General features: G+C 41.5%; 2 protein-coding genes across 3 annotated transcripts; both read left to right on the forward strand.

The window, feature by feature from the left end:
- The first annotated feature begins 5,081 nt into the window (after positions 1–5,081).
- Positions 5,082–11,177, forward strand: LOC147151074 (uncharacterized). Of its 2 annotated transcripts, none has more exons than XM_086023875.1 (3): positions 5,082–5,230; positions 8,278–8,337; positions 8,427–11,177. In XM_086023875.1, exon 3 carries the CDS (start codon positions 8,449–8,451, stop codon positions 11,017–11,019), a length of 2,571 nt encoding a protein of 856 aa, XP_085880001.1. In that variant the 5' UTR covers positions 5,082–5,230; positions 8,278–8,337; positions 8,427–8,448; the 3' UTR covers positions 11,020–11,177. The 2 variants fall into 2 exon arrangements, with proteins under 2 accessions (XP_085880001.1, XP_085880000.1); XM_086023874.1 differs by having other exon boundaries at positions 5,092–5,230; positions 8,424–11,177.
- A 100-nt stretch (positions 11,178–11,277) lies between these two features.
- LOC147151075 (uncharacterized) lies at positions 11,278–16,534 on the forward strand. The gene has a single exon (XM_086023876.1). The coding sequence runs from the start codon at positions 11,425–11,427 to the stop codon at positions 12,670–12,672; it is 1,248 nt and encodes a 415-aa protein (XP_085880002.1). The 5' UTR covers positions 11,278–11,424; the 3' UTR covers positions 12,673–16,534.
- The last annotated feature ends 363 nt before the right edge of the window (positions 16,535–16,897 follow it).

Here is a 16,897-nt window from a genome sequence, read left to right on the forward strand (position 1 = left end):
TGCTGTTTTTTTTTTTTTTAATATCATGATTAACAAAATCATGTGTGGTCACACTACAACTTTGAAGGGGTTGTCCACCCAAAAATATTTTTTTCAAGAATACGTTCTTTGCAGGCCCACTAGTTGAAGCGAGACATCCTGATAAATATTGCATTTGTGGAATAAGAGATAATCCAGCCACTTTGAGCACGCGGCTCACCTGTTTTCTGAAGGTTAGCCATGATTGGGCGTTACCTGAGCCTTTGAGCATCTGTGATGTCATTTTCAGTCAACAGAAGTGACAAAATGGCCGCGCCCTGAGATAGCTAAAAACGGGTGGATTTTGCTGCTTAACTCATATTCCACAAAGGCAATATTAATCACTTGTTTCGACTAGTGGGCACGCATAGAACATATTAAGCATGCAGGATATCGGCCCTCGAGGACCAGAATTGCCCACCCCTGTTCTAAGACAACAAGAGCAGTCCAGTTGCGATCAATTCAATGCCCCGAGAAACATAAAATGGGCCAATTTTCCTTGAAAAAGGTCAAGATTTTTTTCTTAAATTAGTGATGCGGTTCTTGCAAATTGACAACAGTGTACATCGATGGCTAAAACCTTTGGCGCCTTTCCACCCTGAGAACACAAGTATTGGGACACCCTCAGAAACCTTTAAATTATAACATTGTACTTTGATTTTTTTTTTTCCATGTCAATAAAACAACACTACATTTAAGCATGTGAGTTTTTTCTGTCTCAGTTTAATTCAGAGGCGAAAATGACTCTGCACACTTGGATGCTGACAGCCTGACCAGTTGCAATTCCTAATGATCTTTTTTTTAACAAACCACGCTTACTCAAAATGTGCTGTTTTAGCAAGTAAAATTGCTACTTTGTCCCATAGCCAAGTTTTCTGCTATGCACAATGTAAATTAAAGTCAAAAATGTTGATTATCTGTAAATGAAAACCTGTTGGTCAGTCGATCATTAAAAAGTGAAATGTGTGATTTTGTAAATTAAAGTAAAAAATGTTGATTATCTGTAAATGAAAACCTGTTGGTCAGTCGATCATTATAAAGTGAAATGTGTGATTTTGTCCTTTGTCTTCAAAACTATTCTTTAAACCAAGGAAATACACGCTATATATTTGTTTATTTTGATGTAAATAACTGATTATTCAACAGGTTTTTCGGGAAGATATCCGAATGCCAAAATATTCGTTGGCTGCAGCACTCGTGCAGATTGTTTTGAAAACATCTAACCGGTAGAACTTGTGGTAAACAAAAGAACGCAGGGTCAAACGAGAGGCATGGCCTTTTTCAGCGTTATTCCCGATGGAGCGCGTCGAGGCCAAGTTCCGTCAAACACACGTCATTCCACATTTGGACATTTTAGGTATTGCTCAAAGTATCCCGACTTTCTCTTCGAAAAATGACGATTATTTGAAAAAATTAATACAAAAAAAAAAATTCTTATTTATTTTAAGTTTTGTGAGATGACAAGTGTTTAGTGTAAAAAACAACAACTCTGAATGTTTTTCCTTGAATGAACAAAACTGAATTTAGTACTATAAATTCTTCCAAATGTAATCAATCGATCAATTAATTCATCAAATTTTATTTTCTGTAGCACTTCTCATACAAAAATGTGACTGAAAGTTGTTCACATGAGTTCAGATATGTATCTTTGCTTCTGATGGAACTACATTTAATGACACATTTGGTGTCAATTTGTACATTTTTGGGAGTCAGTGATTCTAACAAAATGGGGCTCAAATAGTTTTTTCTTTTTTTTTGTTTTAAGTACTCTCCTATCCAAGACAACTGGAGTAAAACATTTGTTTATTTTCAAAAATCGCATGGCAAACACCAAAGACCATTTCCTATGCATCCATCAATCCATTCATCTACTTTTACTTATTTGGGTCGGTTAGCACAAAAGCCCTGACTTCCCTCTCCTTCAGCTATTTCTTCGCGCTCTTCCGGGGGACCCCGAGACGTTCCCGTGCTAACCGGCCTGTCCTGGGTGGTCCCTGTGTCCTCCTCCTACTGGGAGGTGTTCAGGAGGTATCCTCATGGCAGCCAGCTTGAAAATGAGCAGCGACACTCGACTGCAAACTTCTCTTGCAGACTTGAAACGTGCATGTGAAGAAACTTGCTCATCGGGAGGCCCCATAAACAACAGCGGCCGTTTGGCATTCGTTGATTTGCTTTGATGAATTTCACACCCCGGCACACCCGCACACACACAGAGGTTGAATTGACACTACACTAGTCCCATCGCAACAACCCATTCTCGTTTAAGTTTTTGATTGGTAGGCTTTTGTCAGAGTAAAAGCAAGAGATCGCCATCACAACGTCCTGTTTTTTTTTTTTTATTTAATTTTTGGCGCCATCTTGTGGTTCAGAGGGACAGTACACTCCACACCAATTGTCCTTGTATTTCAAAGGGTTATTCATCGATTGTTTCAGTTTTCATTAGAAAAGCGTGGTATCATATATACAATTATACCAGTGGGTCAACAGCAAATTTGAATCAGAGATGGCTTTATGTATCCCTAAATGTGTTTGTGATACTGATTACAAAAAATGTCTACTTTTTTTTGGAGCACGTCATGTTTTTGAGATGTTTTCATTTTTTGTTTATAAATTTGACCTATAAAAGCTTGCACAATGACCTTTACCGTGCCTTGTAATTTAGAGTTATGACATTTCAGACAACATTCCACCTGTTGCTAAATCTAACCCTTCATTCATACATATGACTGAAATCTATCACTATATTACAGATATTATTATTACTATTATGAAAATCTGATGCGCTAGAGGAAATTGAGGGCAGAATTGGAATCAGCGCAATAAAAAAAAGAAAAGAATAGAAAAGGTTACTTTTATCTCTGATTAGAAAAAAAATTGTAAAAATGCGTTGGCCAGTGTAATACTTATTACCATTACTTGATATGAAACCGTTTTCACACCTGCCACCAGGTAGGGACACAAAACAAGTTACACTTCAAGTCTGGGCTGCTTTTTGTTGCCCGCCACACCGAATGCTGATAAAAGCAACAAAGATGAGTTTGCTGATGCTTTAATTTATTGTCAAAAACCCAACAACGGAAGAATGACGTCACTCCCAAAGAAAGTAAGTAAAGTCAAAGGGCTGTTTTGCAAATCCACATTTTTGGGGGGGGCAATCTGTCCTGCCTATCGAGTCTGCAGTCAGATTAAAATTTAAAGAATGATCACAGGAAGTGCAGTATCTTCACAACATTATCACAAGGGCCATTTAATATATAAGGTGACGTTTCTAATAGAGATAGGAGGGGTTTTTTTTTCTCAACATAAGCACTGCTACACATTTCTGCCATCGTTGTACGAGTTACTGCGTGTCTTCTATAGAGAATTCTTTGAATTGACACTTAAGCCACTCGCTCACAGTGTGTTTTATCTCTCTCTCTCTCTATATATATACATACATATATATATATATATATATATATACATATATATATATCAGGTGGGTTGCACCAAGGTGACATATAAAACATGCAGGATACTGGCCCTCGAGGACCAGAATTGCCCACCCCTGTTCTAAGACAACAAGAGCAGTCCAGTTGCGATCAATTCAATGCCCCGAGAAACATGAAATGGGCCAATTTTCCTTGAAAAAGGTCAAGATTTTTTTTCTTAAATTAGTGATGCGGTTCTTGTAAAATGACAACAGTGTACATCGATGACTAAAACCTCTGGCGCCTTTCCACCCTGAGAACACAAGTATTGGGACACCCTCAGAAACCGTTAAACTATAACATTGTGCTTGTATTGTTTGCATGACAATAAAACAACACTACATTTAAGCATGTGAGTTTTTTTCTGTTCGCATTCCTCCCACACTCAATTGATATATCCCAGGGGAGAAACGAGTCCTCGAGTGATTCGAGTACCTCGATTAAAAAATGCGTAAGGGTTTTTGTTCTTCCTCAGGTACGGCTTTATTTGGTGTTTCTGTCGCCAGCTGGTGTGCCAGTCAATATACATGAAGAAATACAAATGCATACCCTGTCAGTATAATTTCCCAGCGCAACTTCAACATTAAAACAAGGAATATTTTCATGATTGTTGTACTTTACTCATATAGGCCTGTCACGATACATTTTTCAGCATGATATAGTTTCCCAACTAAACGATAGTATAGTTTTTTTTTGAATGTTGTTTTAATTCCACTCATATAGTGCTGTTCAAATAATTAAAGTGCATCTTTTTTAAGTGTAATTAGCTTTCAATTCTCAAGGATATTGAACATTGGCATTGAAAGGTAGGACAATAAAATATCTTAGAGAAAAAATACAAATAAAAATGGCTATGGCTCTGTTAAAACAAAAGTTGCACTTGAACAAATATTACTTCACCCCATACAACCGCATACTGTCGGTAGCGACAGAATCAAATGAGATGATGTCGTTATGATCATCCTATTATCGCCTTATCTCCCTCATAAGGGCTGTTTTGCAAATCCACATTTTTTTTCGGCAATCTGTGATGCCTATCTAGTCTGCAGCTGAATTAAAAGTGAAAGAATGTTCACAGGAACCGCAGTATGTTCACAACATTATTACGAAGGCCATTTAATATATAAGGTGACGTTCAGAGATAGAAGTGTTTTTCAAAAAAATGCTCAAAGCAACCGCTTAGCACTGTCACACATTTCTGCCATTTCTGTCGAAATCTCTTTGGAGTGATGCTGAAGCCAATTGCTCACACTGTTTTTTTAATCTCTTCTTTACTGAGTTCCACAGGTGAACTCTTTGAGCGGATCAAAGAGGTGGAAATCGGAAGGTGGCAAGGTCTGGGCTACAAGGGCGATGGGGAAGCAGGTCCCCAACCAACTGGTTGACAACCAATGCTGTTTTTGCATCCTAAAGTTGCATCCATGCAAAACTGGATCTCGAACCAAAAAAATTAAATAGATAAAAAATTCTTGCATGTTTGGGTTGACGCAAGTGGAATGCATTCCTTATTGTCTTAAGAAGTGACCGGAGAAACACACAAAGGGGGTGGTTGGGGCAGTTTTTGTTCTTTTTGTTCTCTCACTTGATGCGAAGAAAACTTCAGCACAATTTGCGACCCACGTGACTTCCCTTGACCGCCCCCTCTCTCTAAAATAGGCAACCACATTAAAAACGAGGACAAAACCACACTCATCCGTTTAGTGATTTTGCAGGTATAAAAAACACAGCACCGAAAATAACCGGTAAGTGATTTTTACATTTCAAGCTATTATCATACATTTTTTCGGTGCATATGGAAACAATTATTATTTGAAGTAACTTTGGAAAAACACTTTGACATCAATCATTTCATTAATATCCACGTATAAACCATATTTTAAAAAAAAAAGATATTTTTCTAATTGTCCTTTTTTTTCAGGTATTTTTCAATCTGTGACTGGGTAGAAGTAAATGCATCTGATTACTTTTACATTGAATATTTAAGTAAAATCTAATTATTTTTAAAACCACAATTAATTTGTTTTTTGGGTGTAGTACACAAAATGTGGAACACAAAATACTTTATTGGGAAATGAATAACTTAAGTCTTGATTTGCACAAATCCAAATTTTTATAAAATGTCACATATTTTGTTAATTAAACCATTAAACCAAACTGAAAAATAGTGGACATTAAAAACCAAAACTGTACCAATATTTGAGTAAAAACAAATTTGGAATATTTTGATTTTTTTTTCTCTTAATGGATGGATGAAAATAATGGGTAGCAGTGAAATAAAATGTTGATATTTATTGATTTTGTATCAAAATATTTTATTTTACAATATATTGCATTTCACCAACATTTTATGTCTTCAAAAGAAAAATGACATTTTTTAAAAATAAATAATTGGTAAAATTGAAATTAAATGTTAATATAACTACAATATTGTGGAAAAGAATGATGAAATGACAGCAGGTTTATAATGGTTTTGTACTTTTTATGAGCTTTTTTTAATTCAGTTGGTTTAAATAATTTTTAAAAGCAAGTTTGTTAGTTTGATTTGGTTTATTTTTACTTTTTTTTAATGTTTTGTTTTGGTTTAGTTTTTATTAGTTTTAATATATTTTTTTTAATATATGGAAATATTTATTCCTCAAGGACAAGTTAAAAAGGTCACTTAGAATTGTGTGATAAAGTAAACAACAATTCCCCAACGACTTTTTGACCTTCCTTCTTCTGTACAGACGTCAGGGGCGGAGCCATGGGTGGGTCTGGGTGGTCCTGTGCTCGACAGACTGCCCGCCCAGTGAGATTCATGAAAAAAAAAAATGAAAAAATGAAAAAAAATTCATTATTATTAAATAATTTTTTAAATTTGTGTTTTATTTTATTGAAAAATAAGAATGGCATAATTGTGGTTAACGTCTATGGAAGATCTGAACTTCACATTATACCTTATGTCATTTTATTTGAATACATGATGTGCTCATTGAGAGAAATATTCAGGCCCCACCCTTGTTTGTCCAGGCCCACCCGTTAGCCACGTTCTGGTTCCGCCCAGACAGACGTACAGCAATACCGAAATAAATACATTTAGAATGAAACTCGAAAGCTCATGTACCCTATGACATTAATTGACAAAAACAAAGGGTATTTCCAATACAATTATACTTTGTTTAAGATAGATTTGTAAATGTAAGCTTTTTTTATATAGCACATTTCAAGGCAACTTATGGCCGAATTCACAAAGAATGAACTGTGGCCGCTGATTGCATCTTCAATTGCACTTCATTAGCACAGAAAGTAGCTGCGTCTTAAGACGTTTTTCCACTGAGTGGCGAACAATTGTGAGTGTTTTCAAAGGCAGCGAATGTTGTGTTCACCTCAGAGTTCGTCAGGGTTCGTTGAATGTCGCAAATGTTCGCAAAACGTTCACCAAACTGTTTTGCCAACAGTTTTTGTGATTTTTCTTGTCGCAAGGGAATTTTGAACATGTAAAAAAAAAATTTTAAAAAAGGACAAGGGAACATCTTCCGAACATCTGGTGACCGTTTGGCGAACATTTGCGACCTTGAACGCACGAACCCTGACGTGTGCTTTGTGAATTAGATGCTATCTGTTTGCTCCATTTTTAACATTTAGCGAGACGCAAAAGCCACATAATCCTTTAGGGCACCGGTGTCAAACTGAAGGCCCGGGAGCCAGATCTGGCCCGTGACGTCATTTGATGTGGCCCGCGAAGGCAAATCATGTGTGTTGACTTTATATTTCTTTCAAATTGTATTCACATTTTACACTACATATGAGATAATGCAGGCATTCGTTACCAATCACTCCTTTAATATACATTTAAAAATAGTTGAACAAACTATTTATTTTAAACCGTTTGAAGACGCATTTCTGTTGTTTGGTTTTTGATCCAATGTGAGACTGAGGTTTCCCGGTGTCTACTGTATATAGTAATTTGTGTTTTAATTCATTGCTTTCACTTGTTATATTATTGCTATTTTGTTATTGTAATGTAAAGTAGCTTTGTTACAGCTGCGGCTGTTATGAAATGGGCTGCATAAATAAATAAATGTATTGTAAAAATAGTTATTCATCAATTTGTTATCCATCCATCCATTATCTATACTCCTTATCCTCACAAGGGTCGCGGGGCGTGCTGGAGCCTATCCCAGCTGTCTTTGGGCAGTATGCGGGGGACACCCTAAATTGGTTGCCAGTCAATCGCAGGGCACACAAAGACAAACATCCGCACTCACAATCACACCTAGGGGCAATTTAGAGAGTCCAATCAACTTACCATGCATGTTTTTGGAATGTGGGAGGAAACCGGAGTACCCGGAGAAAACCCACGCAGGCACGGAGAGAACATGCAAACTCCACACAGGGATGTGGCCCGCAACAAAAATTAGTTCCACACCCCTGCTTTAGTGGATTTGGCCCTCAATGTGCTTCACGCAAGAAAGGACACAGAAGCTGTAATTTAAGTTAGACTTCAAATTTAAAAATATTTTTGTTTTCACTTTATTTTGTTAACGAAAGTGTATTTTCAATTGTAGTTATTTCGTTTTATTTAACTATAATAACCTTGACACCTAAATTAAACAGCATATTGACCCAAATTTCACATTTTGGGCAAGAAAAAAATGACAACTAAAACAATCTCATTCATTTATACCAAATAGCACCAGAACCTTGTATAAAATTGAAAGAAAGAAAAAGAAAGCCCTAACTGCAAAAAGTCTTAAAGTAAAATCGAATGTTTCGGTTCTTGGATTTACTGTGTTTTCACTTTTTGCAGAATCAAGGACAGAAACAATGACTGCTGCACCTTGGTTATCAGCTTTGCTACTGCTTTTCGGTAAATTTGCCATTTCTGTAAAATGAAGCAAATGACTGGTCACTTAAAAGGTTGGCGACTAAATCTTTACGATCCTCACATCTCAGCAGTCGCGACAACAACCGCTAGCCCATGTGTAAATCCAGGCTCAACAACAACCACCAATCCATGTGCAGCACCAGAGTCAACAACAACCACCAGTCCACGTGCAGCACCAGAGTCAACAACAACCACGAGTCCATGTGCACCACCAGAGTCAACAACAACCACGAGTCCATGTGCACCACCAGACTCAACAACAACCACGAGTCCATGTGCACCACCAGAGTCAACAACAACCACCAGTCCATGCGCACCACCAGAGTCAACAACAACCACCAGTCCATGCGCACCACCAGAGTCAACAACAACCACGAGTCCATGTGCACCACCAGAGTCAACAACAACCACGAGTCCATGTGGACCACCAGAGTCAACAACAACCACCAGTCCATGTGCACCACCAGAGTCAACAACAACCACGAGTCCATGTGCACCACCAGAGTCAACAACAACCACGAGTCCATGTGCACCACCAGAGTCAACAACAACCACGAGTCCATGTGCACAACCAGAGTCAACAACAACCACGAGTCCATGTGCACCACCAGAGTCAACAACAACCACGAGTCCATGTGCACCACCAGAGTCAACAACAACCATGAGTCCATGTGCACCACCAGAGTCAACAACAACCACGAGTCCATGTGCACCACCAGAGTCAACAACATCCACAGCAGCTACGTCAACAACCACGAGTCCATGTGCACCACCAGAGTCAACAACAACCACCAGTCCATGTGCACCACCAGAGTCAACAACAACCACCAGTCCATGTGCACCACCGGAGTCAACAACAACCACAGCAGCCACGTCAACAACCACCAGCCCATGTGCACCACCAGAGTCAACAACAACCACCAGCCCATGTGCACCACCAGGGTCAACAACATCCACAGCAGCTACGACAACAACCACCTGTTCAAGTACAACACCAGACTCAACAACAACCACAGCAGCCACGACAACAACCACCCGTCCAAGTACAAGTCCAGACTCAACAACAACCACAGCAGCCACGACAACAAACACCAGTCCAAGTACAACTCCAGACTCAACAACAACCACAGCAGCCACAACAACAACCACCAGTCCAAGTACAACTCCAGACTCAACAGCAACCACAGCAGCCACGACAACAACCACCGATCCAAGTACAAGTCCAGACTCAACAACAACCACAGCAGACACAACAACAACCACCAGTCCAAGTACAACTCCAGACTCAACAACAACCACAGCAGCCACGACAACAACAACCCGTCCAAGTACAAGTCCAGACTCAACAACAACCACAGCAGACACGACAACAACCACCAGTCCAAGTACAAGTCCAGACTCAACAACAACCACAGCAGCCACGACAACAACCACCAGTCCAAGTACAACTCCAGACTCAACAACAACCACAGCAGCCACAACAACAACCACCAGTCCAAGTACAACTCCAGACTCAACAGCAACCACAGCAGCCACGACAACAACCACCGATCCAAGTACAAGTCCAGACTCAACAACAACCACAGCAGACACAACAACAACCACCAGTCCAAGTACAACTCCAGACTCAACAACAACCACAGCAGCCACGACAACAACAACCCGTCCAAGTACAAGTCCAGACTCAACAACAACCACAGCAGCCACGACAACAACCACCAGTCCAAGTACAACTCCAGACTCAACAACAACTACAGCAGCCACGACAACCACCAGTCCAAGAACAAGTCCAGACTCAACAGCAACCACAGCAGCCACGACAACAACCACCAGTCCAAGTACAACTCCAGACTCAACAACAACCACAGCAGCCACGACAACAACCACCAGTCCAAATACAAGTCCAGACTCAACAACAACCACAGCAGCCACGACAACAACCACCAGTCCAAGTACAACTCCAGACTCAACAACAACCACAGCAGACACGACAACAACCACCAGTCCAAGTACAAGTCCAGACTCAACAACAACCACAGCAGCCACGACAACAACCACCAGTCCAAGTACAACTACAGACTCAACAACAACCACAGCAGCCACGACAACAACCACCAGTCCAAGTACAACTCCAGACTCAACAACAACCACAGCAGCCACGACAACAACCACCAGTCCAAGTACAACTCCAGACTCAACAGCAACCACAGCAGCCACGACAACAACCACCGATCCAAGTACAAGTCCAGACTCAACAACAACCACAGCAGCCACGACAACAACCACCAGTCCAAGTACAACTCCAGACTCAACAACAACCACAGCAGCCACGACAACAACCACCAGTCCAAGTACAACTCCAGACTCAACAACAACCACAGCAGCCACGACAACAACCACCAGTCCAAGTACAACTCCAGACTCAACAACAACCACAGCAGCCACGACAACAACCACCAGTCCAAGTACAACTCCAGACTCAACAACAACCACAGCAGCCACGACAACAACCACCAGTCCAAGTACAACTCCAGACTCAACAACAACCACAGCAGCCACGACAACAACCACCAGTCCAAGTACAACTCCAGACTCAACAACAACCACAGCAGCCACGACAACAACCACCAGTCCAAGTACAACACCAGACTCGACAACAACTGAGGTAACTACAACTACAATCACTCTTCAAAGACCAACAGCAGGCCCAACAACAATCACAGCAGCCACGACAACAACCACCAGTCCAAGTACAACTCCAGACTCAACAACAACCACAGCAGACACGACAACAACCACCAGTCCAAGTACAACACCAGACTCAACAACAACTGAGGTAACTACAACTACAATCACTCTTCAAAGACCAACAGCAGGCTCAACAACAACCACAGCAGCCACGACAACAACCACCAGTCCAAGTACAACTCCAGACTCAACAACAACCACATCAGCCACGACAACAACCACCAGTTCAAGTACAACTCCAGACTCAACAACAACCACAGCAGCTACGACAACAACCACCAGTCTACGTGCAGCACCAGAGTCAACAACAACCACGAGTCCATGTGCACCACCAGAGTCAACAACAACCACCAGTCCATGTGCACAACCAGAGTCAACAACAACCACGAGTCCATGTGCACCACCAGACTCAACAACAACCACGAGTCCATGTGCACCACCAGACTCAACAACAACCACGAGTCCATGTGCACCACCAGAGTCAACAACAACCACGAGTCCATGTGCACCACCAGAGTCAACAACAACCACGAGTCCATGTGCACAACCAGAGTCAACAACAACCACGAGTCCATGTACACCACCAGAGTCAACAACAACCACCAGTCCATGTGCACCACCAGAGTCAACAACAACCACGAGTCCATGTGCACCACCAGAGTCAAAAACAACCATGAGTCCATGTGCACCACCAGAGTCAACAACAACCACGAGCCCATGTGCACAACCAGAGTCAACAACCACCACCAGTCCATGTGCACCACCAGAGTCAACAACCACCACCAGTCCATGTGCACCACCAGAGTCAACAACAACCACCAGTCCATGTGCACCACCAGAGTCAACAACAACCACGAGTCCATGTGCATCACCAGAGTCAACAACCACCACGAGTCCATGTGCACCTCCAGAGTCAACAACAACCACGAGTCCATGTGCACCTCCAGAGTCAACAACAACCACGAGTCCATGTGCACCACCAGAGTCAACAACAACCACCAGCCCATGTGCACCACCAGAGTCAACAGCATCCACAGCAGCTACGACAACAACCACCTGTTCAAGTACAACTCCAGACTCAACAACAACCGCAGCAGCCACGACAACAACCACCAGTCCAAGTACAACTCCAGACTCAACAACAACCACCAGTCCAAGTACAACTCCAGACTCAACAACAACCACAGCAGCCACGACAACAACCACCGATCCAAGTACAAGTCCAGACTCAACAACAACCACAGCAGACACGACAACAACCACCAGTCCAAGTACAACACCAGACTCAACAACAACCACAGCAGACACGACAACAACCACCAGTCCAAGTACAACTCCAGACTCAACAACAACCACAGCAGCCACGACAACAACCACCAGTCCAAGTACAACTCCAGACTCAACAGCAACCACAGCAGCCACGACAACAACCACCGATCCAAGTACAAGTCCAGACTCAACAACAACCACAGCAGACACGACAACAACCACCAGTCCAAGTACAACTCAACAACAACTGAGGTAACTACAACTACAATCGCTCTTCAAAGACCAACAGCAGTAGCTTAGCAAGTAATACATGGACCTCAATGCCTTGGTCGGCTATTACCAATGTTAGCTGCTAATGGCTAGCAGCTAGCCACTAAGTGGGTACCTGATACAGACTGAACAGAGCCTTTGGGCTTATTTTCAAAGGCAGTTTAAAACAGAGGTGAAAATGACTCTCCATACTTTGATGCTCAATGCTCAATTTTTAACACACCAGGCTTACTCAAATGTGCTGTTTTAGCTAGCAAAATTGCTACTTCGTCCAATAGCCCAAAATCTCACTTACTAATGTTTCTAGAGAATGAAATAGTTTTCTGCTATGCACAGTTAAAATTTAAGTATAAAATGTTGATTTTCTAACACTTAAAATCAGTTGATCAGTTATTCTAAAATGAAATGTGTTAGTTTCTCTTTTGTCTTCATAACTGTTCCTTAAAACAAGCAGAAGCATATATTTGTTTATTTTTATCTGAATACTTCGACAGCTTTTTCAGTAAGCAAACCGAATACCAAATTATTCGATGGTCGCAGCCCTAATATATCCGCGCATGTTATTTTGAAATGTCAAACACGTCAAACACGTCATTCCACATTTGGACACTTAGAGGTTTTCCTCACAATATTCCACCTTGACTCTTCTAAAATGATGACATTTCTCTTGTAAAATTATTTTAGAAGAAACCCTCATAAATTACAAATCAATTCTTCTAAAATTACAACTTTTTGTCTCCTGAAGTCTTTAGTGTTGAAAAAAAAAGCAGAATGTTTTTCCTTGTACGGTCAGAACTTTATTCTCGTACCATAAACACCTGTAAAATTTGGATGTCTTTAACTGAAATTTTATAACTTAAAAAACTGCAACATTTCTTCTTATAACTCCAATAATTTGTTTTTCTAAATGTTATTAATAATCAATCGAACTTGAATTCTACCGCACTTTTCACACAAAAATGCAATTGAAAGTGCTTAACATGAGTTCATATATGTATATTTGATTCTGATGTAAATAAATACAATGACAAATTTGGTGTCAAATTGTACATTTTTGGGGTCAGTGAATCAAATAAAATGGGGCTCAAGTGAAAACAAATGTACTACCCATGACAACTGGAGTAAAGAATTTAATTGTTTACTTGAAAAACGCATGGAAAAGACGGTCCTTGTAAAAGTATGTATCTTTTGCGGAATTGAAATATGCATGTGAATAAACCTGTTCATCGGGAGGCCCCATAAACAACAGTGGCCGTTTGGCATTTGTTGATATGCTTTGATGAATTTCACACCCTGGCACACCCGCACACACACAAAAGTTGAATTTACCACATTCACACCACGCTTCTACATCAGTCCCAACTCAACCACTCATTCTCATTTAAGTTTTTAATTGGCAGGCTTTTGTCAGAGAAAAAGCAACAAATCGCCATCACAACGTACTGATTTTTTATTTAATTATTGGCGCCATCTTGTGGTTCAGAGGGGCAGTGCACTCCAAACCAATTTTTCCTAGTACTGTATTTCAAAGGGTTATTTATCGATTCTTTCGGTTTCCATTAGAAAAGCGTGATATCAGAATAAATATTTAATATTATACCGGTGGGTAAACGGCAATTTTGAATCACAGGTCTTCATGTATCCCTAAATGTGTTTTTGAACTGATTTTAAAGATGTCTTTACTTTTTTCGACCACATCATGTTTTTGAGATATTTTAATTTTTTGTTTTGTGAATTTCCCCTCCATGAGCCGTCACCTTACCGTGGTGGAGGGGTTTGCCAATCCCAATGATCAGTTTCCCTTGCCCGGACGTGGGTCACCGGGGCCCCCTTCTAGAGCCAGGCCTGGAGGTGGGGCTCGATGGCGAGCGCCTGGTGGCCGGGCCTTCACCCATGGGGCCCGGCCGGTCTCAGCCCCAAAAGGACACGTGGGTCCCCCTTCCCATGGGCTCACCACCGGTGGGAGGGGCCAAAGGGGTCAGGTGCTGTGCGAGCTGGGCGGCGGTTATAGGCAGGGACCTTGGAGGTCCGATCCCCGGCACTAGAAATTAGCTCTTGGGACATGGAATGTCACTTCTCTGGCAGGGAAGGAGCCCGAGCTGGTGTTTGAGGTTGAGAAGTTCCGAATAGATATAGTCGGGCTCACCTCCACACATAGCTTGGGCTCTGGTACCAGTCCTCTCGAGGGGGGTTGGACACTCTTCCACTCTGGTGAGAGGCGCCGTGCAGGTGTGGGCATACTTATTGCTCGACGCCTGTACATTGAGGTTTACCCCGCTTGACGAGAGGGTAGCCTCCCTCCGTCCCGGCCGTGGAACAGTGGACCAGCTCTACACCCTCAGCAGGGTCCTCGAGGGTGCATGGGAGTTCACCCAACCGGTCTACATGTGTTTTGTGGACTTGGAGAAGGCGTCCGATCGTGTCCCTCGGTGAGTTCTGTGGGGGGGTGCTTCGGGAGTACGGGGTACCGAGCCCCCTGATAAGGGCTGTTCGGTCCCTGTACCACCGATGTCAGAGTTTGGTCCGCATTGCCGGCAGTAAGTCGGATTCGTTTCCAGTGAGGGTTGACTCCGCCAAGGCTGCCCTTTGTCACCGATTCTGTTCATAACTTTTATAGAAAAAATTTCTAGGCGCAGCCGAGGTGTCGAGGGGGTCCGGTTTGGGGGCCTCAGTATTGCATCCCTGCTTTTTGCAGATGATGTTGTACTGTTGGCTTCTTCAAGCCGCGGTCTCCAACTCTCGCTGGAGCGGTTCGCAGCCGAGTGTGAAGCGGTTGGAATGAAAATTAGCACCTCCAAATCTGAGACCATGGTCCTCAGTCGCAAAAGGGTGGCGTGCGCTCTCCGGGTCGGGGATGGGATTCTGCCCCAAGTGGAGGAGTTCACGTATGTTGGGGTCTTGTTCGCAAGTGAGGGTAGGATGGAACGGGAGATCCATGTGCTTGAGAAAATCGAGGGCAGATTTATAATCAGTGCAATTAAAAAAAAATCTTCTAGAAAAGTTTACTTTCATCTCTGATTAGAAAAAAAAAATGTAAAAAATTGTTGACCTGTAATGCTTACATCATTATCCAAACTCGATATGAAAGTTTTCACTCCTGCCACCAGGTAGAGACACAAAACTAGTTACTAGCTACTAGTAACAAAGATGAGCTTGCTGATGCTTTTATTTATTGTCAAAAACCCAACAATGGAAGAATGACGTCATTCTCATAGAAAGTGGAACCCATTGATGGTCCAAATGTCAAACAAAATGCAACCCAAGCTCCTAAAGGATACGGATTTGTTTGCATTTTTGGTCTCGATCTGCTTTGGCAACATTAAGTTGTTGCAGTTGCCCATCGCTAAAAATAGTCCTTATTGTACGTCGCAGCTCATGTCCAGCAAGAAAAGTCACAGATGTCATATTTGTTGTTTGGGTGTTAAGGTTCAGCAAGCTTTGCAGAAGTCTGATAACGATCTTGATCGTTTGAATCAGGTGTGGTGGAGGAGGGAGACTTCTACACTGGGCTGGACAGGGGCTCTAGTCTACAGGACTGAACTAAATAAATGTCATTAAAGTAATGTATTAGTTGAAAAACACATTTAGCATAAATTACATTCATAAATAATCATGTAAGAAAATTACATGGAAAAAGAAGTTTGCTTGAAAAATATTTAAGAATAATATTTTTTTAAACTAACTGTTATGAATGTGACTGGGTTTGGTCTTTGATGTTAGTTGATTTGGTCCATTATCTGGTCACAAAGGGTTGGGCTGGATTTTCTGTATGTACGCTTGAGTTACTCACTTACATGTTGTCGGAACGTTTCGCCTTCCATGGCCTGACGCGTCCACAGTCCCTGCTCTGTTTTTGACTTGGAATTTTTGAATAAAAAGACTTTGCCTCTTTCGTCTCCTGTCTGCTTCTGGGTCCAAATCCTACTCCTCGTGTGACACTAGCGAAAGAAACCAAAATTGTTAAAAACATTTAAATATATCACAAATAGTTTATAAAGATTTTGAAAATAGCCTATAAAGATTTGTGACTCCAAATATTTTAATTTATATGAAAAAAAACACGTAGCCAAGAGGAAACATGCGCTCTAGAGTGGTTTAGATTCTATTTGGCTGGCAGGACTTTTTCTGTTAGCTTAGGTTCCTCTGAGTCCCGCTCTGCCCCTCTACCGTATGGTGTTCCACAGGGTTTTATTTTGGGGCCACTGCTGTTCTCTTTGTATTTGCTGCCCCTGGGTTCTATCCTTCGAAAACATGG

The sequence above is a fragment of the Filicampus tigris genome, chromosome 2, assembly GCF_054856515.1.
Source record: "Filicampus tigris isolate MCC_2025a chromosome 2, RoL_Ftig_1.0, whole genome shotgun sequence".
Classification (NCBI taxonomy): Eukaryota; Metazoa; Chordata; class Actinopteri; order Syngnathiformes; family Syngnathidae; genus Filicampus; species Filicampus tigris.

Bases quoted from the DNA above. Each gene is read 5' to 3' on its own strand.
- LOC147151075 (XM_086023876.1), top strand. From the start codon at position 11,425: ATGTGCACCACCAGAGTCAACAACAACCACCAGTCCATGTGCACAACC.
- LOC147151074 (XM_086023875.1), top strand. From the start codon at position 8,449: ATGTGTAAATCCAGGCTCAACAACAACCACCAATCCATGTGCAGCACC.